The sequence below is a fragment of the Rana temporaria genome, chromosome 4, assembly GCF_905171775.1.
Source record: "Rana temporaria chromosome 4, aRanTem1.1, whole genome shotgun sequence".
Lineage (NCBI taxonomy): Eukaryota > Metazoa > Chordata > Amphibia > Anura > Ranidae > Rana > Rana temporaria.
Genome location: NC_053492.1, coordinates 317,092,001 through 317,119,586, shown reverse-complemented (window position 1 = coordinate 317,119,586; position 27,586 = coordinate 317,092,001). Strand labels below are relative to the sequence as shown.

The window sequence follows — 27,586 nt, the reverse complement described above, 5'->3', positions numbered from 1 at the left end:
ATTTGAAACTAAATTATATTTTTTTATATTTTGTTATAAAATTTTGCAAACGGGTAATTTTTCTCCTTCATTGATGTACGCTGATGAGGCTGTACTGATGGGCTGCACTGATGGGCTGCATTGATGGGCACCGATAAGGCGGCACTGGTGGGCATGGTAAGGTGGCACTGGTAGGTGACACTGGTGGGCACTGATAGGCGGCACTGGTGAGGGCACTGATAGGCGGCACTGAGAGGTGGCACTGATGGGTGGCACTGAAGGACATTGATAGGTGGTACTGGTGGGCACTGAGAAGTGGCACTAATAGGTGGCATTGATAGGTGGCACTGATAGCTGGCAGTGAGGGATACTGATAGGTGGCATTGATGGGCACTGATGAGTGGCAATAATGGGAACTGATCGGTTACACTGATAGGCATCGTTACTAGGTGATACTGATTGGCATCACAGGTGGGCATTAATAGGTGGCACTGTGGGCATTTATAGGTGGCACTGCAGGCATTGATAGGTGGCACTGCAGGCACTAGCAGGTGGCACTAGCAGGAGGTATTTTTGGGCGCAGAGGAGGCAGATTTGCCTCCTTGCTCTTCGGGACCGATGTCCCTTGTAAACAAGCCGGTGATCGCCTTTTTTTTCTCCTCACGCTGTCAGCGTGAGGAGAAAAAAAACGGTTACCGATCCTTTGTTTACATCATGTGATCAGCTGTCATTGGCTGACAGCTGATCACGTGGTAAGGGGCCGGGACCAACCCCTTACACGGATCTGTAATCCATCAAGTTTCAGTGACTCGGTTATCACAGCGCGCTCCCCGCGTGCGCATTGCGCTTGCAAAGGGGAGGACATCTATTGACGTCCTCCCGGATTTTCAGGCCCGCGATGTAGCCGTCATTTGACTATAGCGCAGGCCTCTAGTGGTTAAGAGTACATGCACACAGCTTTTTAAAAAAATGAATTTTTCTTTTATGGATCTGAATGCAGTTGTATTATTTTCAATGGGAACATACACTGTGTTCAGATCAATAAACAAAAATAACAAATCCTGCATCTGAAGACAATGCATTTTATGCGTGTGCATATATTCATAGATGCAAAAAGTGCATTCAATGATTAAAAACAAAGCAGCAGAATAAAGAACTAAAAATGTATGCTTTTAAATGCATAGGCATCTACGTGTTTTTCAACCCCTTTAAATTATTTTTATTCTTTTCACATAGAAAAATCTTTACAAACTTTTTTTTTTTTTAAAACAAATCAACATCTGATATGTGGTTCATAGATTCTTCATACATAAATACATATACTTTAACATATACATACAACATAATAAATACATAAAAATATTTGTGTGGGTACAAAGCTAGATCTACGTGTTTTTGTTGCCGAAAAAGTATGCCTATATGATTAGTAAAAATCTTATGGCCGTGTGCATGTACCCTAAAGCTTCTGGAATTTTATTCAATTAGTGGGTCTGGGAAAAATGTTAAGGCCTTTTGAATTAAATTAGTTGACTCAAATATGGCAAGAAAGAGCATTCCGACAAACGATTTTTCTATGAACATCCAAATAAAAATCTAGCTGTGTATGCCTAGCTTAAGGTATTTTATTTATTACATTCTTTTAATTGGCTAACTAAAGTTTTTTTTTTCTTTTGATGAATTAAAGGGAAAAGGAAGAACATTATTTCCTGTAGAGTTTTGTCTCCAAGACATCGCCAATAAGTGACAGGAAAACATGGAAGTCCATTTACCTAGACACCTCTTGTTTTTAAGCCCTAGATTTGAAATTTTAATTCTGCCAGGTGTTAATTCCTAATGAAGGCTATTACACTTAAAGCAGGTTATGGGGCTTTGGGACACACCTCTTCCTTATGGCACCTCTGCTTTTCCATGTAGGTGCAAACATTTAGATATTTACATACACTCTCACTTAATCTACAGGGCAATTAACCTGAGAAGCTTCTGAAAACCTGAAGGAACATTCACTGACCAATCAGCAGCAACAGTAACAAAGATCAAAAGAAACGAACCACCAATCATGAAACTCTCAAGAGCATCTGATCTTCTGTGTGGCATCAGCATTGATTTAGAAAGGCAGAAGGCTCAGGGGGTTGTGGATTGTTGGAAGACGGGAGGCACTAGTCTTGTCACTTAAGTTGGCACTTAAACATGAGTATCAGTGGAACAGAAAGCTGTAGCAAGAACTCAGGGTGCAGGATGGATCATCTTCTTACTGCAGTAAAAAATGAGCTACAGGTTGGCAGTGACAAGGGAGACCCTACAGAGAGGGAACTTAAAGTTGCATTAGAGGAAACCGATTTATGGTTAAGATTCAAAGAACTCACAAATGAAATGATAGTCACCAAGAATGGCAGGTAAGTGTTTCATCAAATGTCTTCATATGTGTCCAGCAACTAAATTAATAATTACAATGTGTATGGGAGATAAACACTTTTCTTAAGGCTGGATTTACACCTATGCATTTTTAGTGCTTCTGGCATTTTGCAGATTTGTACTACAGAACCATGTTAAATAGACTGTAGTGCAAATCTACAAAATGCAAAAAGCACAGAAAATGCATAGGTGTGAATCAGGCCTTAGAGTCCTTTAGGCATATATATATATATATATATATATATATATATATATATATATATATATATATATATATATATATATATATATATATATATATATACACACACATATATATACATATATGTGAAGTTTTTTGTCATAGTACTTTTTACACACTTCATTTGGTCTTTATCCCTGTCATAATGTAACATAAAACATAGATGAAATCTACATCTAGAATATAAAAGAGACATAAATCAAGTTTATTTTCAATGATTTTGGCAATATATGGTGCTTCAGTAGAGTGGGAATTCTGAGTTCCTGGCAACCTTGTCACAGTCCGGTTTTGTTTTCTGTTTTATAGCTAGTTTAAACTGTAACATATAGTCAAATATTTAATTTCCTTTGTTATCTAGAATATTGTACTGATTTACCCTTTTTTTTTTTTTTACTTCTTTAAAAACATAAATAAGGTATAATGAAGAATAATTCAGATTGAACGTTAAGATGCAAATTTTTAATTGAATTAAATAATTAAATTAATTAATTTAATAACCGTATTGACTTGATTTTAACGTTTGGCTCTCTGTGAATTATAATGTACATATTTCTACTACAGTACTTACTGTAGGTGACATGCTATCCCTAGATGAACAAACAATATAGTACAAGTTTTCTGTTGAAAATCTTGTCAAGTGCTGGGTACTGCCATATCTATTACATTTTATATATATCATATTTTTTATAGATTTACTGTCGGATTGAAAATACGATAGGAAGATTGAAAAGTTCGATGGGTCATACACTTAATAATCATACTGAATTGTCTACTTTCCTATGATCAGATTTTCTGTTCAGGTCATTCAGAATCATTTTTATTAAATGTTTTTTTTTCTTAAAATTGATGGATGGCACAGTACGTGTATTCATAGATCCAATCATATTATCCCATTCTATGAAGAATGGTTTAAGCAGATTGTTAAGTGTATGGCCACCATTACACTCAGTTGCCAAACTAGAATATATCAATGTGGTGTACAGTAACTAAACTCATGACTAAAAAGTTACTGATTGTGATGTATCGTGTAAACAGTAGTATAGAATGATAGGTTAAATGACATAGCTGTGCACTTTTAATGCTTTTTTTCCAATTAAAAGCCAAACCACAGCTAAAACCATTTTTGTTTTGGGTATAGTGGGAAAGAGTTAGAACCCCTGTCAGGTACTTTTTGCTGTCTGTGTCCGCATTAGGGAGATTTCCTTTTGCTAAACCAGGGCCAGATGAGAAGATGTCAGAGCTACAGTAACTAAAGGGAACATCCTCTAATGTGGATAGAGGCCGCAACAAAACACTGTTTTTACAAATGGAGTGGGTATAGGCTAGTACCTCTGTGAGTTTTTTTTATTGTACTGTATCTTCCTGCCCTAGTGACACCCCTCATTTCTTCTCCTGGTGTCACAGGGATAAAAAGTGAAAGAAAGTCTCCTAATGGCGATACAGACATCAATAAAACCTGACAAAAGGCCTAACCCTTCCCCATTCTATTCAAAACTTAGAACAAAAGTTTTGGCTGGAGTTTGACTTTAAAGGTAACCCATCACCATAAAAAGTGTACTAATGTGCTTTATTGCACTCCAGGTTGCCTACAAATACATGTCTTTCTTAAAAGAGTGCTTATGTGTGTCCCAAGGACCGTGAAACTCATTGCTATAGGCTTAATACACTAAAGTCTATTAGGAAATGCATTAAAAGTAGACATGTGCATTTGTTTTCGTCCGAATGCATTTTCGTCTGAATTTTGAGGATTTTTGCATTTGTTTTAACAAACGATAATGAACGTGCAGAATCCGAAAGATCCGACATAAAAAAATGCTTCATTTTCGTTTTGTTGCGACAACAGTTCGATATAGAAGATTTGACATGACAGTGACAATAGCATTCTGTGTCTATCGAACCTGTGGTCAAATGTGCCTAACCTAACTCTATTAGTCCAAGATTATTCTACATAGAGAGAAAAGATTTGACATTATAGAGACATGAAGATTCAACGAAGCAGCTAAAAACATACGATCGCTGCAAGCGGACATTTATGGTCAAATGCTCTGCCCATAGGCTATAGAAGAATTCTAATGTTGGTTGACTAGTAATAATAATTAATAAATATAATTATTACTAGTCATACAACATTAGAATTCTACTGTAGCTTGTGGGCGGAGCATTAGACCGGAAATGTACAATTGCGGCGTCGTACAGTTTAGCTGATCCGTCAAATCTTCTTAGAACATTCAACAGATACCATAAGCCTTGAATGACAGATTGACCTTTTTGGACGAATGCATTTTTGGATTTTTGGACAAATGCATTTTTGGATTTTTGGACAAATGCATTTTTTAACGAAACAAAATAAAAAAAAACGAATTTCGGGAGTAACTAAATACATTTTTTTTTCAGATTAAAATAAATTTCAGAAACAAAATATTTCAGCGTGCACATGTCTAATTAAAAGTGTACAATGTCCCAGGTTGCTTCTTATTTTTCACATTATTCATACAAATTTCATCGTGCAAAGGTTACACTGCTATTCTGCATGGAAAATAATACAAAACTTTTTTTTTGTACCATAAATTCTGTATGTAAAAATAAAATTTCATGGCAAAGTGACATTAGCATGTACTATGTAACTATGTAACGATGACAACCAGCAAAGTGCATACCACTACCAGGGTACCAAACTATATCCAGCAAAGTCTTTCCAGGGTCACCAAATTTTTAATGCAGGAATAAATCACAAATAACAGCCAGGTCAGCGGTATAAGTATTAGTAATTAGTCTAATTTCACAACTATTTGTCCTTAAGTCCTGGTTCACATGTCAAATCACATGTTTAATCGGCGGCAATCACACCGTCCTAATCGGTGTGACACTGCATTTGCAGTGCCGCACCCATTTAAAAAAATAGTATCTGTACTACTTTTTGCAAATTCGGGGTACGATTTCCATTGAAATCTGTGCAGAAACCTGCAAAGATGTCTGTGAAATCGCCGCTGAAATCGGGACTGACATGCGGGAGTGAAATTGTGCGAGTTCATTTGAAGCTCAGTGTAAACCAGTAAGAGATATATATGGAACTGCTGTCCTGAGAGAAAAGGGTGTACCCTGTTTACACCTTCTCTGGGTAAGCATCATTTTAGCAATGAAAGCCATCTTCAGCTTAAAGTGTTTACTTTATTTTTGTAAACTTTTTCTCTTTCTCTGGAAGAAGCACAGGGGGCATGTATACACATCAACATTATCAGTCTTGTGCGGGCGGGGGGGGGGGGGGGGGGTTAGTTGTACTAGCAGATTTGGATACACTGATAAATTGAAGCCAAACTCCAGCTAACACTATATAAGCAGTTACAGCAATAGATATCCTTTTGGGATAAAGGTTTTACTTGCATAATTTAAAGCTGATCATTGTAAGTACCCCTGCCACGGGTAAATGGTTTGTCTCCCTCTAACTGCCACATCTGCAGGACAGTTTGTTCTGTTGACCAGGTGAGAATAAAGAAGAAGAAAGCTTAAAAAATGTAATTATTTAAGAATTTGTAAGCTGCAATATAATAAATGTTTGCTTTTGGGTTTAATACTGATTTAAAGCATAAACAGTCCTCAGTGCAAGTTTCCTAAAGAAGTTTCTACTGCAGCCAAATCAATTTCTCATATAAAGTCCCAACCTCCCCCATTTTTTATCTATTTACAGGGATGGAGGCCTATGGTAGTATCTCTGTATGCCTCATTTAAAGTCCCACCCCTATCCCCCCTCTTTTTGAATCAATTTAAATATATTCCAATCCAAGGGATCCTTTGCATTTCTCTAAACAGTGAGCACTTGCGGAGCACAGCAAATATGTCTCTGTTCAAAATTGCAATCATATTTTGGGGATTTGCCCTCACTCTGGTGAGTATTGTCTCCAGTACTGCAAGTGCAAAGTACACTTGAAATTGCACTGAAAGTGCACTTGGAAGTGCAGTCGCTGTAAATCTGAGGGGGAAGACCTGAAATGAGGGGAAGCTCTGCTGATTTTATCATCCAATCATGTGCAGGCTAAAATGCTGTTTTTTATTTTCCTTGCATGTCCCCCTCGGATCTACAGCGACTGCACTTCCAAGTGCACTTTCAGCGAAATTTCAAGTGCACTTTGCACTTGTAGTGTAAAGTGTATTTTCCTTTCATAAATAACCCCTGAGTTCTCTTTAAGGCCTGGTTCACACCTATGCATTTTCTGTCGAATTGAACATTACATCATCATTTTTGTAAAGAGCATGACGCCGTAAGATTGGCTGCCCCTTGAGGCTGGATTCACACCTATGCATTTTCTGTGCTTTTTGTATTTTGCAGATTTGCACTACAGTCCATTTAACATGGTTTCCTATGGAACACGTTCTGTAGTGCAAACCTGCGAAATACAAAAAGCACTTAAAATGCATAGGTGTGAAACCAGCCTCAAGGGGCAGCCAATCTTACGGCGTCATGCTCTTTACAAAAATGATGCAATGTTAAATTGGTCACAACCTGAAGCTTTTCCAAAACCTTTTACTTGTCATTCATAAATCAGTGATGTTTCACATGTAGGGGTTAATATAGGAATAATTCACATCTATGCAGGTTGCAGTTTGCATATTCCAGGTGCATTTTGCATTTTTCAATACAAATTTTTGATCCATTGAAGTTTATGAAACCAAAAACCAGAAAAAAAGTTCCTGGTCCTTTCCATAAAATGCACAGACGTGAACTACATCCATAGGAAACCATGTTAAATGGACTATAGTGTGTTTCGCACAAGAAAATGCATAGGTGTGAACCAGACCTTACTAAAGGATTTGAGGCTATTCAATTAACAAGGTGAATAAAGTAAAGTTGTGTTCACTTTGAATACAAAATCATGTCTGGGGACAATTTAAGGCCTGATTCACACCTATGGCATTTTTTGTGCTTTTTGCATTTTGCAGATTTGCACTACAGTCCATTTAACATGGTTTCCTGTGGAACACACTCTGCAATCTGCAAAAAGCACTAAAAATGCATAGGTGTGAATCAAGCCTAAATAAACTGGATTAGATGAATGAAGGAAACACTAAAATAAGTGAACATTCACTTTAAAAGGTAAATTGTCTCTACTCTTTTAGTGTATCACTGTCAACAATTTTAATAGATGCATTTAGATAAGGTGAAACCTCTGCCAGGCTTTCATTGCTGTCTCTGACTCCAGTGACAAGATTTCCTCCAATTTGTTACTGGAACAGGAAATTGAGGGAAGGGGATGCTAGCAACAATAAAACCCCTTTTTAGTAGAGTGGAGAATGAATAAAACCTCATTCGGGCACTCAGGCTGGATTCACACCTATGCAGTTTTGGAGCTTTTTGCATTTGCACTACAGTCCATTTAACATGGCTTCCTATGGCTTCCTATGGAACACGCTCTGTAGTGCAAATCTGCAAAATGCAAAAAACACAAAAAATGCAAAGGTGTGAATCCAGCCTTAGAGCTGTCTGTGATGCAAACAGGCTGTTACTAAGACAGGAAGTTGGAAGAAATCTTTTGAATGGGGACATAGGCAGCAAAAATACCTGACAAAGGTTTTCTTTTCTACACTTACTGAAAACATGGAGCTCGGCCTTAGGATTCTGCTAATCAACTCTTTACAACATATCTCTAATTTACAAATAGAGGGATTATTCTGAAATGTATGCTGCTAACAAAAACGTTTTACTATGCTTACTTGCAGAGCACCATATGTGACCAATTCACAATCGTTTTATAGCATGCTTCAGAATAAAAAAGGAAATGGGAATTTACTTTTCACACGTTGGCTAGGTGAAGAAATTATTCATACAAATTAGTGTGTGAGGAATCTTAAAGTGGTTGTAAACATTTGTGTTTTTTCACCTTAAAGTGGAGTTCCACCTAATAATGTAACTTCCACTTTTTGGAACCCTCCCCCCCTCCGGTGTCACATTTGGCACCTTTCAGGGGGAGGGGGAGCAGATACCTGTCTAATACAGGTGTTTGCTCCCACTTCCTGGCATAGATCACCTTGGTGATCTACTCCACTTCCGGCTCCTACTCCGTACCCCCGCTGTCTTCTGGGAGACACATAGCTCCCAGAACACAGTGGGGACCAGTGAAGACGCGCAGCTGAGTAAGCATCTCACGATGTGAAACATGTTAGCCATTTTTTTGTCCTAGTGTTCACTTTCTATTTTTGACTGCACTGTTTTTGGATCATGTTTTGATTTGATTTTATTCAATAAAGATGTCATTTAGTGGAGTGCGGCAGTCCAGGATTTCTTTCCAATCCCATGCATTTGTGCAGAGCCAACACCTGTCGGCCTCAGTAGGGCGGGAGCCACTTAAGGGATCAGCAGCTTTTTCAGAGTGGTATCACCTCTTCATGCGCAGTAGGGAATCGGGAAGTGAAGCCACAATGCTTTATTTCCTGATTCCCTCAGCGAGGATGGTGGCAGGGGCAGCCAAGAGCCCAGCAATTGCTTGGTTTCGGCTGCCGACATCGCAGGCACCCTGGACAGGTAAGTGTCCATATATTAAAAGTCAGCAGCTGCTGGCTTTTAATGTTTTTTTTTTTTTTTTTAGTGGGACCTCCACTTTAATGCATCCTATGCATTAGGGTGAAAAAACACCTTGGAGTCACCGGCCCACATTTTACTAAGCTGAACCCCGAATCTCTGAGCTGAGCGCGATCCCACGTTGCTTTCCCCCTGGTCTCATCGGCTCTTTATTGGATGATTGATAGCAGTGCAGCCATTTGCTCCTGCTGCTGTCAATCAAATACAATGACGCTGCCGCCGGGGGCGGGGCCAATTCATACAATTGGCCTCTATGGACGCCGATTGTATGGCATGGGAGCGCGCCCACAAGCTAACCCCCTTGGGAGAGAGCTTCCCAGAGGGGGTTAGCTCTTGTGGGGAAGAGCCGCAAGAGCCGCCGTGGGACCCCAGATGAGGACGATCGGGCCAATCTGTGCAAAACAAACTGCACAGTGGAGGCAAGTATGACATGTTTTTTTTTATATATATTAAAAAAACTTTACAACCCCTTTAACTCCTTTAGGAAAAGATTATTCCATTAGTCATTACTCCTTTAGTAAAGTGAGTAATCAAATATTGATTTAATGCAAGATATTTCTAATTTCACACCTATGTTTATGAGTTAAACAAATTTGTATGGAAATTAACATGTTATACAATAACTTATACTTTTTGAGTAAAACAACGTTTTAAAAATATACATAACCGATTGTTTAATATTTTAAAATAATGATAATTGACGTTAAAATATAAATGATCTAGAGTACCTGAATTAAGATTGATTATTGTTTAATAAGAGCATGCATTACGAGCAATACTGTAGCAACAGCCTAAAGCAGCCAACCAAAGAGGAGCTTTATATAGTTTGGTTGGATTACTGAAAAATGATTTCTAATTTGTTGCTTTGTCTATACAAAATTATGCTTTATGTTTTATTTTAAATGTTCAGTTTATTACAGTGAATTAAATATTACTGCAAACCCAAGGAAGCATTCAATACACGGGTCCTATACGATTAACATAATATAATATATCATAAAACAATATACACTATTTAATGAGAGGGAACAATATGCTTTTTACCCCAAGTGTATTAGTATGTACATAGATATCAGTTATCATTTTCTATCATTACATGGAAAAAAACATAAAATGCCTGCAATTGACTTTAATTTAACAACTGCATATGTATGATTGCTCAGCTATGACTACAGTATATGATTTGTATACTTTTTTAACCTGTCCTACATAACTATGAAGCAGATATGTGGATTTCCAATATCCGGCTTCTTTTCAACTCGAAGCAAGGGTTCTATTATTTTTTGTAATTTGTATTTTATTTATGATGTTATCAAGCTGCTTTGATTTTACGTGTATTAAACAAACATGTTTTTCTTTATTTTAGGAGAATGTTTCCAGTTATTAAAGTAAATATTACTGGCCTTGACCCAAATGCTATGTATTCATTTTTGATGGACTTCGTAACTGCAGATAATAATCGATGGAAGTATGTAAATGGAGAATGGGTGCCAGGGGGCAAACCTGAACCACAGGTTCCTAGCTGTGTCTATATTCACCCAGACTCTCCTAATTTTGGAGCACATTGGATGAAAGCCCCAGTTTCCTTCAGCAAGGTCAAGCTTACCAATAAAATGAATGGGGAAGGACAGGTAATTATTTACGTGTATTTATGTGTTCATGTTTTTTTTTTAATGACCAGTCCATCTAATTGTGTATAGACAAAAAGCAGGTCTAAATAATTTAAATGAAATGTGTAAATACACATAAATGAATTTGCTTTTTAACTGGTAGGGGTTAATGATAGGGTGATGATATCATAGATTTTACAAAAAAATATGTATAACAATCTGTAGGATTTGGTGTTTGGTATGTCTTTCTGTCTTCCATAACATAGGTTAATGGTCAAGGACACTAAAAAAGTATATTCACTTTATCATTATTTATTATACAAGGAAATATTAACATAAACCCTAAATACTAACAGTAACAATATAATTAATATTCAGATGACAATATTTTTTCAGGACTTTTAGGGAAAAAAAGATTCCCTTTAGTATACTGTCTTCTAAAAATCAAGACTTAAACTGTGACTAATTATCTGTGTAACTTTTTAAACGTAATATAGTTACAACTTGTCAGCCAGGTAAGATGCATGGGACAGGCTAACATGCACTAACCCTGTCCTTCAACAAATGAATACTTCAAACAGTTGCCCATCAATATAAACATGGCAATTCAGGGCTAATTCTGTTTTATTTCAATATTATCAAATTAAAAAATATCCCAAACCTTGCTTGTTAGGTATTATTGAGGGCGACACACTTGAGGAGGTGCCCAGACAGGCAATAGCCAGGGCCCTGTTTCAGGCCCGGATGCTGATTTTACAGCACTGGAAGTCAACAGAACCCCCTACTGTAAAGGAGTGGATAAAGCAAATAGGTAACACCTTGAAACTGGAAAAACATATCTACCAACATAGAGGCATCACGGAAAAAAATTCCAAACTCTGGGATCCATTGTCGAGTGTGCCTGGGTTGGCTCCGGTAGAGCTGGTATTGGATAGATTGTTGTAAATCTCCTAATATCACTGCATTTGTGCCAGGGACTAAGAATAGCTAGGTGCACTATTGTCTCAGGTTATTGTTAATTGTTTTGAGTGTGAAGATGCATATAATGTACATGTTTGTGTGAAATGTGTATTATTCTCAGTGAACCTAAGCATTGCACAGGTCTAATGTAACGTGTTGTTCTGATGCCAATAATGAATGTAATGTACCTTTTTTTTTCAATAAAAAACATTTGTTTATTTTGTAGATCATGTTAAACTCTTTACATAAATATGAACCTAGGATTCATATAGTACGTGTTGGTGGCCCACAGAAAATGATCACGAGTCATTCCTTCCCCGAAACACAGTTTATAGCTGTTACAGCTTATCAGAATGAAGAGGTAAGGTCACATTGTCCTATATTTTAGTAATGTGTATTTATAAAATGCTTTAAGAGTATCCAATAATCTACTGTATATTGTTCAATAATCAAAGTATATTATTATACTGATATTGCTTTCTAAATTTATTCCAAAAGGCCTATCAAATGTTTAATTGTACAGCAAAAAAAAAGTAAAAATGCGTGCCTGTTAATAAAAAAAAGGTTTACATCATTCAGGGATGGGGTGCTGGTTGTCATCGGTGGGGGGAATGGTTGGTTATAAAGTGGAGTAGAGTGGATAGTCATAATTTTGTGAGGGAGTCAAAGATGATAGTATAGTGTGGGTGTGTGTTGGTGTTTAAGTACCAGGGTGATTAAAGGTGTGCCAATCCTAGTGGTGTAAGTGGACATCTTGTTAAGCCAGCCATACATGGATCAAAATGTGTCCAGTTCAGCAGGGACCGGCTGAATTTTGATCCATTGATGGACACCCTGGTTATAAACAGGTTGATCCATCGATCGACTTATGTACAACCAGCCTGTCAGGTTTTTCCCAAACGATTTGGAACGCTGGCTAAAAGCCAGAAACAGTAATTTTGTTTTTCTCGGCCTGGAAAACTGCCCGACAGAACACAGTAGCTCTGCGTGAGGGATTCCCCCATCAACACTGGCTGTGTTGATGGGGGAATCAAGCAATTTTCTTTCCTTCTGCCATGGTGGAAAATTGCATAGCCTAAAGCCCCATACACACTATCAGTTTTCCTGCAGGTTTTTCTCTTCAGGTTTACCAAAACCATCTAATATGAGGTCAAACCTTAAGGCCGCGTACACACGGTCGTTCCAAACCGATGAGAATGGACCGGTCTGTTGTCCTTCGGTCCAAAATTTTAAAACATGCTTTAAAATCGAACCTACATGCCCCTAGCGACCAGCATAAATATGCAGCTAAGATACGACGGCATAGGAGACTTACGCCGGTCGTATCTTAGCAACAGAGAAGCGTATCTCAATTTGAGCATACGCTTAAAGATACGACAGCGCGGATTCGGACTTACGACGGCGTATCTACTGATACGCGGTCGTAAGTCTTTGTGAATCTGCCTACTTGTATATATCTTTAGTGGGATTAAGATTTTTAGAAACCTTACTCTTTTACATTCATTTTTTAAAAATAAATATAAAGATAATTTTTTTTATAAATAAGTAACTATCATAAATGGCCCATTTGATTTTTTATAAAACACTTTTGTAATTGTATGTTTTCACTTTTTGGAAACTGTCAGGTATGCCATTAGTCAGCCAGTTTTCATTTTGACGTAATAGTTTATGAGAAGCTATGCCTCCAATCCTCACATACCCATGAAAATTCACATGTATGTGCTGGCCACTTGGTACACAAGGCAAAACAGAAATATCTCCATAACAATATTTTCCAGACAGGAGGAACATTTATTATAGCTTTTTCTCATTCCTAGCTCTCTTAGGATTGTAAGTGACTTATTGTTTTATGAAGTGTACAGCAGTACTGAAAAATACCATAAACAATTAAAAATTAATGTTTTGATGAATAAACAAAATCAATGTGAACTGCTTAGAATTATAGCAGAATTATAAAGGCCTACAATCCTTTCTTGTTATTGTCATAGTTGTGTTTTTCCTTTTCAAATGTTGTAACATATACTATGTATGTTTTGTGAATAACTTATATACAGTGTACTGTATATATAATGGTCTAACATATGTAAAAATATATATACTTTGGGTATTTTGCTAAAATCCAAAGCTGGAATTCATGGAGTAAAATGCAAAGCTGCAATTTAAAATCCTTTAAAACTTTGCAATGTTTCTCTTTTACATTTCAGATCACCGCTCTTAAAATTAAGCACAATCCGTTTGCCAAAGCCTTCCTTGATGCAAAAGAAAGGTAATATATAAAATCATTTTTATTTTTGAGTTTAAGTACATGTGTGTTTTACTTAAATAAAAAAAAATCTAGAAATCCCTAATTAAAAAATAAAGAGAAAAAAAGTAAGCATGAAAAAAATGCAAAAATATTGTTTTGCCTAGTTTCAGCTCAATGCTACAACAATATCTTTTGTGTTTGACAGGAGTGACCATAAGGACTTTATGGACGAAGTGGAAAATCATCAGCAAACTGGTTTCTCACAATGTAAGTGGTAACAATGTGGAAGAATTTTTTTTTTTGCATTTCTTAACAATTTCATTCATGGGTAATCGTACATAAAAAAAAAGGAAATTACATCTAATAATTAGTGTGGAATAGTGGGATTGATATAGGTGATATACAGGAAATACAATCCATATTCAAATGAAGATCATTGGTATTGTTGAGTGCTATTACAATCTGTGTGGTCATTTGCATCTTGTTCCCTTTAGGCAATTTTATTGTACATTATTGGTGGTAGAAACACAAATCTTTCTAGCTGTCACTACTGGGTCCAAATTATACTTAAACCACACTGTAAAAAACGCAATATACTTACCTGCCTGTTTCCAGGGTATGTCAAATACCTGCTACCCCTCCCACAAGCTGTGACATGTCTTCATGATTACAAGGTATACATTCCAGCCACAGAAACTATATCCTGCCGTGGGGGAGGAGGACACACCTAAAAGTGTGAAACCTAGAGGCCTTGGGATCTGCTACGTGTTGGATTTTTAAGACACAGGTCACTGTAAAAGAAGGTCCCTTTAAAGCCAGTTGGGATTGATTTACTAAAGATGTTCATTTTACAAAATGAATGTTCAATAAATGTATTAAATGCAATGAAGCTGTGTTACCTTTGATTACCGAATTGGATATAGTTCTAAAGGGTACATAACAGTATGAGGGGATCTCCCTATATACACCTTTCTGCTATAGTATTAGAGATTTAAATAAAATCTCAGAAATGTTATTTTCTTAAAGCGGGGGTTCACCCTATTAAAAAAAAATAATATTTTTTTTTTATTCTAGCATTACATTCGGCATCGTAGCGCGAGCTACAGTATGCCGGTCTTACATTTTTTATCCCCGTACTCACTGTGCTATTCCACATTGAAGATTCCGGGGAATGGGTGTTCCTATGGTGAGAGAAGGTGATTGACGGCCGGCCCTGGCACGTCACGCTTCTCCGGAAATAGCCGAAATAGGCTTGGCTCTTCACGGCGCCTGCGCATAGCCTGTGCGCAGGCGCCGTGAAGAGCCGAGACCTACTCCGGCTGTCTTCGGGGAGCGTGACGTGCCAGAGCCGGCCGTCAATCATCCTCCCTCTCCATAGGCACGCCCATTCCCGCGGGAGTCGGAATCTTCAATGTGCAATAGCACAGTGAGTACGGGGATAAAAAATGTAAGACCGGCATACTGTAGCTCGCGCTACGATGCCAAATGTAATGATAGAATGATGTTAAGGAGGGTGAACCACCGCTTTAAAGAAAACTTCACTTTTGTTTAAAAATAAAATGACTAAAACTACCCAATCATTCAAATGCTGCTCACGTTAAACTATGACAACGATCCCCAGTAGGTATTTTTGTAGCACAACACTAGTGCTAGTCATATGATTATAGCATACATACTCTCCCCTAATAGAGCAAGGAATTATAAAAATGTATGTTTGAGTTTCAACAGAACACTGGGAGGTAAAAATGTGCAACAAATGTTCTAAGATCTTTGTAATGCACACAATTAACATGGAGAGTACAGTATTTCTCAACAAAGGTAGAGTTGTGCTTTTAAAGAAAGTGTCCTTCAAGTAATTGGGCATTGGAAGGTTTTTGTCTATTACCGTTGTTAGCCAGAAATCCCCTACCTTAATTTGGCTTTATTTGTAGGGGCCTACGTTTTACCTACCTACCTGCACAGTAGTACACTATGCAGTTAGATCCTTAGGCTATAACTAGTCAAACTGCTAGTCTAGTAAGGCTTACTGTCTCACATAAGGAGGGGTATCTGGCAAACCTGGTTCTCTTTTAGAATCAGAATTTTTTTTTTTAATTATTGAAAGATATACTTTGAAGAAAATCTGTCAAAGGCAACACACATGTTAATTAATATTGTTTTTTTTTTTTTTTTTTAGTAAGTAGCTGGCTGATTCCCGGGTCAAGTTCATTGTGTTCTCCTGCTACTCATCATCCTTCATTTGGGACACCTATATCACTTCCTTCTTCTCATGGCTATGAAAAATTTACAACATTAAAAAATCACAGAGCTTCACCCTATCCAAACCCATATGCCCACAGAAACCATTCTCCACGTAAGTAATCCAAAAAATATAATAATTTAAAATACTGTAAACAGAAAATTAAGTCTTAGAACTAAATTTTGATGAACATTAGTTATGAAGAATACATTAGAAATTCAGGCATATACCGATTGCAAGACCAGTCTCTGGCCGCGTACACACGGTCGTTCCAAACCGATGAGAATGGACCGAAGTTCAGTTTCATCGGTCCAAACCGACCTTGTGTATGGCCCATCGGTCTGTTGTCCTTCGGTCCAAATTTTAAAACATGCTTTAAAATCGAATAGATGGACCGCTGACCGATCGGTCCAAACCGATGGTTAGTACAGAAAAGCATTGGTTCAAAACCCGCGGATGCTCAGAATCAAGTCGACGCATGCTCGGAAGCATTGAACTTTGTTTTTTTTCAGCACGTCGTGTGTTTTTCGTCACCGCGTTCTGACCCGATCGTTTTTTGGAACGATGGTGTGTACGCACATCAGACCGTCAGGCCACTTCAGCGGTGAACCGATGGAAACGCCCCATCGGACCATTCTCATCGGTTTGGATCGACCGTGTGTACGCGGTCTCAGAGGTTGAAAATAGTGCTGCCTTGGGTGAACTGCAGATTGATGTCATAACTTTCCCTTGTGTAAATTTTAAAAATACTTTTCCTAGAAAATTTAGGGTATTTGATCAGTCTCTCCTCTATTTTATGTACTTTTTTTGGAAGAGAAATGAAAGGCTAGGCAAAATGAGAGGGATTTATATTAAATAACACTTTTTTTTCTATGCAATTTTGAACTCCTTATCCTCACATCTGCCAGGAAAATTATTTTGTGAGAGATAAAAATGGCACTATGACCCAGAATCACAGTTTGTTTTATATAGAAAGCCAAAACCTTTAGTAGTGAACAGAAAGCCTCTATCAGTTTTCTTTAGACAGCTCATAGGAGGATTTTTTAGTTATTTCTGTTGCAGTGCTAACCATAAAATTGTGGTTTTCCTTTTACTTTCTGTCCCACTGACAATGGTCATCAGGACAAATAGAGAGGCACATTTTCCCGGCAGGAACACAGCAATTAAACGTTACAGGGGTATCAATTTCCCCACTTTATATACAATGGAAAAAAAAGTTTTTGTTTTATAAAATGTTTTAATACTGATATTTACCTATCCTGGTTCACTAGTTTGGCTTGTTTTTAACAAAGACTCTACCACTTTGAAGCCATTGAGAGAATGTGTCTAAATGTTTTCCACAGCCGTTTTTACAAATATCCTACCTAAATACTCCCTTTCTAAAGAACCACTTCAGAGAAGCTCCTTTCTAATCATATGTCAATTTATAATTTTCTTACAGCAAGTTACACAGAGAATTCCTCTGCATGCCTTCCCGTATTCCAGTCAAATGAACCCTGGCCTGGTTTACAGATGCAAACACACAGTGGAATGTCATCAATAAATCACACAAGTGCTATTCCATCCAGTTCTTGGTATGTATTTTTTCTTATGACATATCATTTATGAAACTAAATTCAAGAACTGTGTATGATTCATAGGGGCTGTTTTAGTAAAACTGAAGAGTGCAAAATCTGGTGCAACTGTGCATTGTATCAGCTTCTAACTTCAGCTTATTCAATTACGCTTTGACAAAAAAAAATGGAAGTTGATTGGTTTCCAGTTTTAGTAAATCAACCCTACAGTATGCATATGCACTGTAATATTAATAATGGAAGTCGGATTGAACAACTTAAAGTGGGAGTTTACCCGAAAACATTTTTTTAACATTAGATTGAGGCTAATTTTACTAAGCAGAATCGGGTGTTTTTTTTCAAAATTAATGCAGTACTTACCGTTTTAGAGATCGATGTTCTCCGTGGCTTCCGGGTATGATCTTCGGGACTGGGCATTCCTATTTGATTGACAGCCTTCCGACGGTCGCATACAGTGCGTAACGAGTTGCCGAAAGAAGCCGAACGTCGGTGCGGCTCTATACGGCGCCTGCGCACCGACGTTCGGCTACTTTCGGGAACTCGTGACGCGCTGTATGCGACCGTCGGAAGGCTGTCAATCAAATAGGAAAGCCCAGTCCCGCAGCTCATATCCGGAAGCGGAGGGAGAACATAGATCTCTAAAACGGTAAGTACTGCATTCATTTTAAAAAAAACACCCGATTCTGCTTAGTAAAATTAGCCTCAATCTAATGTTAAAAATTAATTTTTTGGGTGAACCTCCACTTTAATGTGATTTGCGGTTATATCTCTAAGCAATGGCAATTTACCAGAATGGATGTTTTGGGCCAATATTTAGGGCATCAGGGATAGAATGGGCAGCACCAAGGGTCAAAAATGTACAAACAGTTTAAACTTTCTTTTTATTTCCTATTTCTTTTCTGATAACCTCTGGACCGTTGTAGCTAAGTTCAGCAAAACTTAGGAAGGGGTGCAGAGGATGTTGAGGGAAATCAGAAAGATCTTTAGTTTCAGGAATGATGTGCCCATATTTTCATCTCATGTTTGGTGGAACCTGAAAAAAAAAAGCTCTATACAGACATACCCCACTTTTAAGTACACAATGGGGTTTATTTACTAAAGATGGAAAGTGCAAAATCAGGCTCACTTCTGCATAGAATCCAATGAGCTTCTAACCCCAGCTTGTTCAACTAAGCTTTGGTAATAAAACCTGGAAGCTCATTGGTTTCTGTGAAGATGTGAGCCTGATTTTGCACTTTCCAGCTTTAGTAAATAAACCCCATTGTATACCTAAAAGTGGGGTTTCTGCCTGTATTTAGACTGCATGCTGATATAATAGCATATTCTGATAATATTTTTTACTAAAATAATTACTTGGCATAGAGGGTGGCAATTTACCTAAATGCATCAGTATTCTCTAGGGAGGCCTGAATACATCATTCGTGTGTTACAGCCCTGCCATGAGCATATTACTAATTTTGGTTTTGTATATCTTTTTTTTATAAAAAGGTAAAACATGTAGGTGCTGCAGGTCATTTTTTAAATCTCTGTACCTTAAACCTGATGTGTGGCTCTCCACTTCCATCTTATAAAAATTAGACCCTTATATATGGAATGTTAAATTGTTTTATAGATAACTAATTATTTTAGCAAATTCGGAAAATAAATAAAATAATATGTTTACATTATATTTTGCAGTCAATACCCAAGTTTATGGTCTGTGAGTAACAGTACCATTGCACCATTATCACAAGCAGGAGGAATTGCTGGAGGCCCTGGATCTCAGTACCTGAGAAGTTCTACTGCCCATTATACCCCATACAATCAGATTGTTCCCTCACCTTCTTTGGGATCTCCTTTATATGACGGCGGAAACACAGACATTGAAGACAACCCATTTGATGTCACAGGACATGAAAGGCTAGCACCATCATGGGCGTCTGTGACCCCTCCCTCACTATGAAGAAAAAAAAAAAAAAGCAAGGACTGTTTTTCAAAGACACTTCTAAATTTTGTGGCATACACATACAATTAGAAATTGCTTTCCAGAGTGAGCATTTATTCATTTTATTAAAGATTTAATGCAACGCTCATAACCAAAATGAACTTGACTGCAGGATCCATATCTTGCAATAGGTACACCCAATGATGGAGTGAAAAACTTTTACCTTACTATTCCCCTGGACTTACCAATAATTTGACCCTATAACTATTTAAAATAGTAAATACATATTTATTATATCTTTGTCTTTACTTTCAAATTCATCTTACCAATGCAGAGTAAACAGCACTGAAAAAACAGCCATTGTGGCATATTATTTGAATGTCTACTCACAGAAAGCTGTGAGTTGTCAACATTGCTCTGGGCCTGAACACTGCAAATTATTATTCTAGATCAAGGGTGTCAAACTCCATTTCATTGTGGGCCGCATCAGCATTATAATTGCCCTTAAAAGGGCCGGTTGTATCTGTAAGATTAGATGTCCAGCGCATCCCCTCCCCTTACATTAGGTGTCAAGAGCCACCCCACCATCAGAAGTTGGGTCCTCCACTCTCCCTTACATCACAGTGCACCCCCCTTTCCTTATGCTGATGCTGGGAAGAAGCTGGATGCATTGCTTGAAAGCAGAAAGTAAGTGGAGGAGGACCAGAGGAGGGCTAGAGCTCTCCTGCAGCTGCAGAAGAGGTGCGAGGGCCACATGAAATGGCCTGGAGGGCCGGATTCGGCCTGCAAGCTTGTGTTTGACACCTGTGTTGTTGCACACAGAGTTGTATTATATTGGAACATGAATCTGACAGATTATGTAGTAATATACTATTTAACTAGCGAATTGCTACATGTTTTCCTTTTACGTGTTCTTTTTTGTTTCATAATGTTTTTGTTTACTGTAAATAAAATCAAGATACATCATGATAGCCAATAGAAGATAATAGATAATTTATTTAAACTGCAACTGTACATGCATAAACCAAGTATTTCTTTTAGTTAAATGCTTTTTTTTTTTTTTAAAGTGAATATAGCTTTACTTTCCTTAGCCAAGTGAATCTGTGTTTCCTATAAACGCTCAAAAAAACTTAGAAGAATAGGAAATTATTGGATTGCATCTAACTGTATGATTCAAATAACTGCAGTTTAATTGAGCAATGTGATAAATGTGCTTTTTACTTGGCATGCAACTATGTTTTAATGATACTTATATAATATATAGCTTATACATATTGCATAAAGTAAGAAATAAGTTAAATGCTTTCATTATATTTAATATTAATGTAAAGTGAGTATGATGTGACTACGTGTCAGCATAAAATTTGTTTTTGTATTTGTGTTTTATGGCTCCCACTATTTAACAGAGTTAAGAAATTTCACCTCCGGGAGGTTTCATGACCAGGCCATGTTTTGCGATACGGCACTGCGATACTATAACTGAAAATTGCGCGGTCGTGCGACACTGTACCCAAATAAAATGTTGCCTTTTTTTACCACAAATAGAGCTTTCTTTTGGTGGTATTTGATCACCTCTGCGGTTTTAATTGTTTGCGCTATTAACAAAAAAAAAATATTTATTACTTTCTGCTATATAACATATCCAATAAAAAAAAATTAAAATCTAATTTGTTCATTAGTTTAGGCCAACATGTGTCCTGATACACTTTTTTGGTAAAAAAAAATCCCAATAAGCGTCTACAAACTATGGGATATTTATTTTGACTAGTAATGCTGTCAATCAGCGACTTATAGCGGGACTGCGGGGAAATCAGACACCTAACTGACCCTTTCGACAATTTTTTGGGGATCAGTAACACTTAAACAGTGATCAGTGCTAAAAAATATGCACTGTCACTGTACTGACACTGGCTGGTCAGGGGTTAACATCAGGGGCTATCAAAGGGTTAACTGTGTGCCTAGCCTGCGTTTTCTTACTGTGGGGGAGGTGTGGGAAAGGCATTGATCCATGTTCCAGGAACACAGGATCAATACCTTGCCTTCTGACAGAATGGCAATCTGCCTTTTTAGATTGCCATTCTGTCAGAAGGGGTTGCTGTTTCGCCTGTGTACTGTCTAATAGGTGAGTTCCAGTTCCCACTATTTGTGCGCACAGAGCAGCAGTATATGTACGGTGGGTGGTCTGCAAGTGGTTAATTAGAAAAATACAATATTCAGAAGCAATATCGGGTAAGTCTTAACTTCATGTACATATAAGCAGGGATTTTTTTTCAGCTGGAATTTAATGGAACTGCCTCCACCACCTCTGGCTCAGGGCCTCTGCTCCCTGCTCACTACTATCACTTGTAAACACAGCTTTTGTGTTTACAAGTGACAGCTTGTCTCCCAATGGCTCCCACAGCTCTGATCTCCTGAGTGGCTCCCACTAAACGCAGGTTCGGGACAAGGGAGATGCAGGTGGCCGGGGTGCAGTGCAGATGCCGACAGCTCCACTGGATGCACTTCTGGTATTTAATGCCCTTTAAGACCCTCCCACTGTTAGTTTGAAGTTTGATCACACCCACTATTTGATGCGATTTGGAGGTTGTGTGGGGGAGGGGGTTTTAAGGGGTCGTGGTTGAGTTTCTGCAACTATTTTCGGAGGAAAAAAAGCCCTGCATATAAGACATACATTTATTCATAGGGCAACATATATAAAATATTTAAAATATACCGTATTTATCGGGGTATTGTGCGCACCCGCGTATAGCGTGCACCCCCAACCTAGAAGGGAAATTTTAGAAAAAAAAAATACTTACAGTTTGAATGCCCCTCGTTGGTGTCTTGCCCGGCATCCATCAGCGGCCTTGTCCGGTCCGGCGTCCGTCTGTGACCTCGGTGGTGTCCTCCAGCGCTGTCTCTCAGTTGAATCCCCGCTTCCCGCGCTGAGTTTGAACTGCGCCGACATATACCGAGCGCAGTACACTCGGGCACGTTCGGCCACGCTTGTCTTTTCACGCATAAAGGCTAGGAGGTGTCACAGAGTGTGACCGCGAGCGAAGCCAAGCCTGGCCGAATGAACCCGAGTGTACTGCGCTCAGTATATGTCGGCGGCGCAGTTCAAACTCAGCGCGTTAAGCGGGTATCAGCGTATATCGCGCACCCACGATTTTGCCCTGATTTTAAGGGCAAAAAAGTGTGCGGTATACGCCGATAAATACGGTACATCTCAAGAGACAAATGTATAGAGTAAAGAGTAAAGCTGGGTACACACTGATTTAAAGTTGAACAGAAAAAAGATGACAGATTGCAGTGAAAGATCGGTGTACCAACTCGTACCAAAGCGATGTTGGTGCAGCGATTTCCCCGGCTGTTCTATTGAATTCAGACAGCGGGGAGGCTCCCCCTTACCCCCCCACATGCCACTTGCAACCATTGGCTGCAAATTCTGATCAGATGCTAGTATTCCAGCATGTCCCTTTGTTAAAATCTGGTCGTTAGACACACTTACTGAAGTTCGGTCTGTTCCTCCTGAACTGGCTGATTTTTGACCTGTGTGTACCCAACTTAACCACTTGCCGCTTGCCCACCGTCAAATGACGGAGGGATGGTGCGGCTCTCGTTCTGGGTGGATATCATATGATGGCGCACCTGAGCACCTGGCGCGGCTCTTTAACCATGTGTTTGGCTGTATCCAATCACAGTCGGTCACATGTACAGTTGTGTTCAAAATTATTCAACCCCCCAATGCTGTAAAGGGTTTTAGGGAATTTAGTGTACATTTGTAATTGTATTCAGAATGAAATCCTACAAGGACATCTTAAAGAAACATATGCAACTAAAATTACATCTATTGGTTTTGTAATACAGTAGTAAATGTTTCTTTTGTGAATTCTTCATTTACACAATTATTCAACCCCTTAAAGACTACCACTCTGAAGAACAGAGGTTCATTGAAGTGTATTCATTTAGGTATTGAAAACGCCTGTGGATGTCAGGGAGCAGCAATAAAGCCTAATAAGCACCAATTAGGCAGCTTTAAAATGACTGTGATACTCAGCTCCTTCTAGACATTTACTGGTGTGGTTACAAACATGGTGAAGTCAAGAGAATGGTCGGGGAAGACAAGAGAAGAGGTGATTACTCTTCACAGGAAGGGCAATGGCTATAAGAAGATTGCAAAGATGTTAAACATACCAAAAGACACCATAGGAAGCATCATTCGCAAATTCAAGGCAAAGGGCACTGTTGAAACGCTACCTGGTCGTGGCAGAAAGAAGATGCTGACTTTGACTGCTGTGCGCTACCTGAAGCGTAGAGTGGAGAAAAGTGGGGACTGAAGAGAACTTCAGTACCCACATCTGACAAATCTTTTCTCAGTTCCTCAGCAGTCACACGGGGGTGTGACTGCTGAGGAACTGAGAAAAGATTTGTCAGATGTGGGTACTGAAGTTTCTGCTCAGACAATACGGTGCACACTGCGTAATGAAGGCCTCCATGCCAGAACTCCCAGGTGCACCCCCTTGCTGTCTCCAAAGAATAAGAAGAGTCGACTGCAGTATGCCAAAAGTCATGTGGACAAACCACAGAAGTTTTGGGATTGTGTTCTGTGGACTGATGAAACTGTTTGGGCCCATTGATCAATGCTATGTTTGGAGGAGGAAGAACAAGGCCTATGATGAAAAGAACACCTTGCCCACTGTGAAGCATGGCGGGGGTTCTGCTTCTGCATGTACAGGGAAGCTTCAGCGTGTGCAAGGTACCATGAATTCTCTTCAGTACCAGGAGATAGTGGATAACAATGTGATGCAGTCCGTCACAAACCTGAGGCTTGGGAGACGTTGGACCTTTCAACAGGACAATGATCCCAAGCTTACCTCCAAGTCCACTAGAGCATGGTTGCAGATTAAAGGCTGGAACATTTTGGAGTGGCCATCGCAGTCACCAGACTTAAATCCGATTGAGAACCTCTGGTGGGACTTAAAGAAAGCAGTTGCAGTGCGCAAGCCTAAGAATGTGACTGAACTGGAGGCTTTTGCCCATGACGAATGGGCGAAGATACCCGTAGATCGCTGCAAGACACTTGTGTCAAGCTATGCTTCACGTTTAAAAGCGGTTATAACTGTAAAAGGATGTTGTACTAAGTACTAAGATTGAATGTCACTTGGGGGTTGAATAAAACTGATAATGATGTGAGCACAGAAAATACATTTGTGGTTATTTCATTATAAATGTTATGTTATATTTGTCTGACCTACACGTGCCTCTTTGATTTAATTGTAAGCAGGATGACTGAATGATCAAAATCAATGTCAAACTGGCCAAAACAATCAATTTCAGTGGGGGTTGAATAATTTTGAATACAACTGTAAATACAGGAAGTGCAGTTAATCGGCTCTCCTCGCCTCACACTGACAGAGTGTGCGGCAAAGAGAGCCGATCGGCAGCATCTCCTCGCAGGGGGGAAAGGGGCATGTAATCAGTGCCCTGATAACAGTAAAGCCTCAGAAGTGCCACCAATCAACGCCCATAAGTGCCTATCAGTGACACAAATCAGTGCCCATCAGTGGCACAAATAAGTGCGCATTACTGGTGCCAGTCAGTAATGCCTTTTACTGCCTATCAGTGCCTGCTCATCAGTGCTGCCCATCAATTCCCATCAGTGCTGCCCATCAGTGCCTCCCATTAGTGCCCATCATTGCCGCTTATCCGTGCTGCCTATCAGTGCCCACCAGTGCTGCTTATCAGTGCTCATTAGTGCCTCATATCAGTACCACCTATCAGTGCTCATCAGTATGGCATAATAGTGCCTCCTCATCAGTGCCACCTAATCAGTGCCCATTAATGCTGACTCATCAGTGCCCATAAGTGCCACCTCATCAGTGCCCATCAGTGCAGCCTATCAGTGCCCATCAGTGCAGCCTCATCAGCACACATCAATGAAAGAATGAAAGAGAAAGATTTCCCAATTACAACATTTACTGACAAACTAAGAACACGTTTTTTTTTTCAAAATGTTCTGTATTAAATTTTTATTTTTATTTTTAAATAAAAAATCCAGTGGTGATTAAATACCACCAAAAGAAAGCTCTATTTGTGTGAAGAAAATGATTAAAAATTCATTTGGGTACAATGTAGCATGACCGCGCAATTGTCATTCAAATTGCGACAACACTGAAAGCTGAAAAATGGCCTGGGCAGGAAGGGAGTGAAAGTGCCCAATATAGCGGTGGTTAAATAGGAACTGCAGTCTGCTCACATAATTTGTAATAAAAACATCTTTGCCATTCTGAAGCTTCCCTCCAACCACTTTGCATATTATTTTATATATACTGTAATTCTGTACTTGCCAAATATGCTGTAAAAATCTTCCTTCACTAAGACCCCAACTTTTGTTGTCTGATTTCCTTGTAGTGAAAGAGCCATGTAGTGCAAGGGCCTGCCTGACCATACAAATTGAAACTCTTATGCCGCGTACACACGATCGGTTCGTCTGATGAAAATGATCTGATGGACCCTTTTCATCAGACAAACCGATCTTGTGTCTTTTGGGTGTGCTTTCACCTGTGATATGAGACCCCTTAAATTACCCACTTGCAGACCGCCCGATAGCAGTTTTACTGCTACAGGGCGGTGGCTGTGTGCAGGATTACATATATATATGTAATCTCGCACTTCCGGCTCAGGAGGCGCGAATACACCTGCTGTTTGTTCGGTACACAGGCAGAACAGCAGTTGTTCTGTCAGTAGGGAAGGCAAGGGTCCTGTGCTCCTGCAAAGTAGGAACGTGGATCCATGCCTTCCCCTAATAAAAGCACCCCCCACACAGTACACAAACACTGGCTAGGAACACAGTTAACCCTTTGATCGCCCCTGGTGTTAACCCCTTCACAGCCAGTATCAGTACAGTGACCAGTGTATTAGTATCACTGGTTCCCCCAAAAAGTCAAGTGTCAGTTAGTGTGTAATATGTCTGCCGCAATATCGCAGTCCAGCTATAAGTCGCTGATCGCCGCCCATACTAGTAAAAAAAAAAAAAATTCATAAATGTACCCTATAGTTTGTAGACGCTATAACTTTTGCGCAAACAAGTCAATATACGCTTATTGGGATTTTTTTTACCAAAAATATGTAGCAAAATACATATTGGCCTAAAATAATGAAGAAATTTGATCTTTACGTTTTTTTTTATTGGATATGTTTTATAGCAAAAAAAGTAAAGAATATTGCTTTTTTTTCAAAATTTACGCTCTTTTTTTGTTTATTGCGCAAAAAATAAAAACCTTAGAGGTGATCAAATACCACCAAAATAAAGCTCTGTTTATGGGGAAAAAGGAACATCAATTTTATTTGGGTAGAGCGTCGCACGATTGCCCAATTGTCAGTTAAAATAGTGCAGTGCCGTATCGCAAAAAATGGTCTGGTCATGAAGGGGGTAATTTTTTTCCGGAGCTGAAGTGGTTGAAGGAAGTCACACCAGCCTTATCCCCTCAGGGGTTAATCATCTGTCTTTCCTCCACCAGGATTTCACCAGGTAGTCATAAACAGCCTTCTTCCTCTTAAAAGGTTAATCCTCCGTCTACTCCGGTTACTATCAATCACAGCACAGCCCCATAAAAACAAGACAAACTCACATTGTACAGGGTGATGGATCGCATGTAATACTGCCTATATTTATTTTCCGATTTCTCCATATAGTACTGTGTATTGCAGTCAGATTAATACACCTTCCTCCGAGCTATTGTATTCTGACAGAGGGGGGGACATTTCCGCCATCAGAATACACTGATCAGCATTGCAGGTTATAGCCTGCAGTGCTGATTGGCAGGGAAAATCCAACAGGGCAGTTGTA

The 27,586-nt window shown here is 38.9% G+C and overlaps 1 protein-coding gene across 1 annotated transcript; it reads left to right on the top strand.

Moving 5' to 3' along the window:
- The first annotated feature begins 1,956 nt into the window (after window positions 1–1,956).
- Window positions 1,957–19,778, top strand: LOC120937419 (T-box transcription factor T-like). Its single transcript, XM_040350638.1, has 8 exons — window positions 1,957–2,372; window positions 10,570–10,834; window positions 12,000–12,134; window positions 13,978–14,039; window positions 14,224–14,285; window positions 16,195–16,371; window positions 17,699–17,831; window positions 19,509–19,778. Exons 1-8 carry the CDS (start codon window positions 2,167–2,169, stop codon window positions 19,771–19,773), a joined length of 1,305 nt encoding a protein of 434 aa, XP_040206572.1. The 5' UTR covers window positions 1,957–2,166; the 3' UTR covers window positions 19,774–19,778.
- Window positions 19,779–27,586: the final 7,808 nt, after the last annotated feature.

Bases quoted from the DNA above. Each gene is read 5' to 3' on its own strand.
- LOC120937419 (XM_040350638.1), top strand. From the start codon at position 2,167: ATGAGTATCAGTGGAACAGAAAGCTGTAGCAAGAACTCAGGGTGCAGG. The intron at 14,040-14,223 runs GTAATATATAAA...TGTGTTTGACAG, and splicing joins TTCCTTGATGCAAAAGAAAG to GAGTGACCATAAGGACTTTA. The intron at 14,286-16,194 runs GTAAGTGGTAAC...TTTTTTTTTTAG, and splicing joins GCAAACTGGTTTCTCACAAT to TAAGTAGCTGGCTGATTCCC.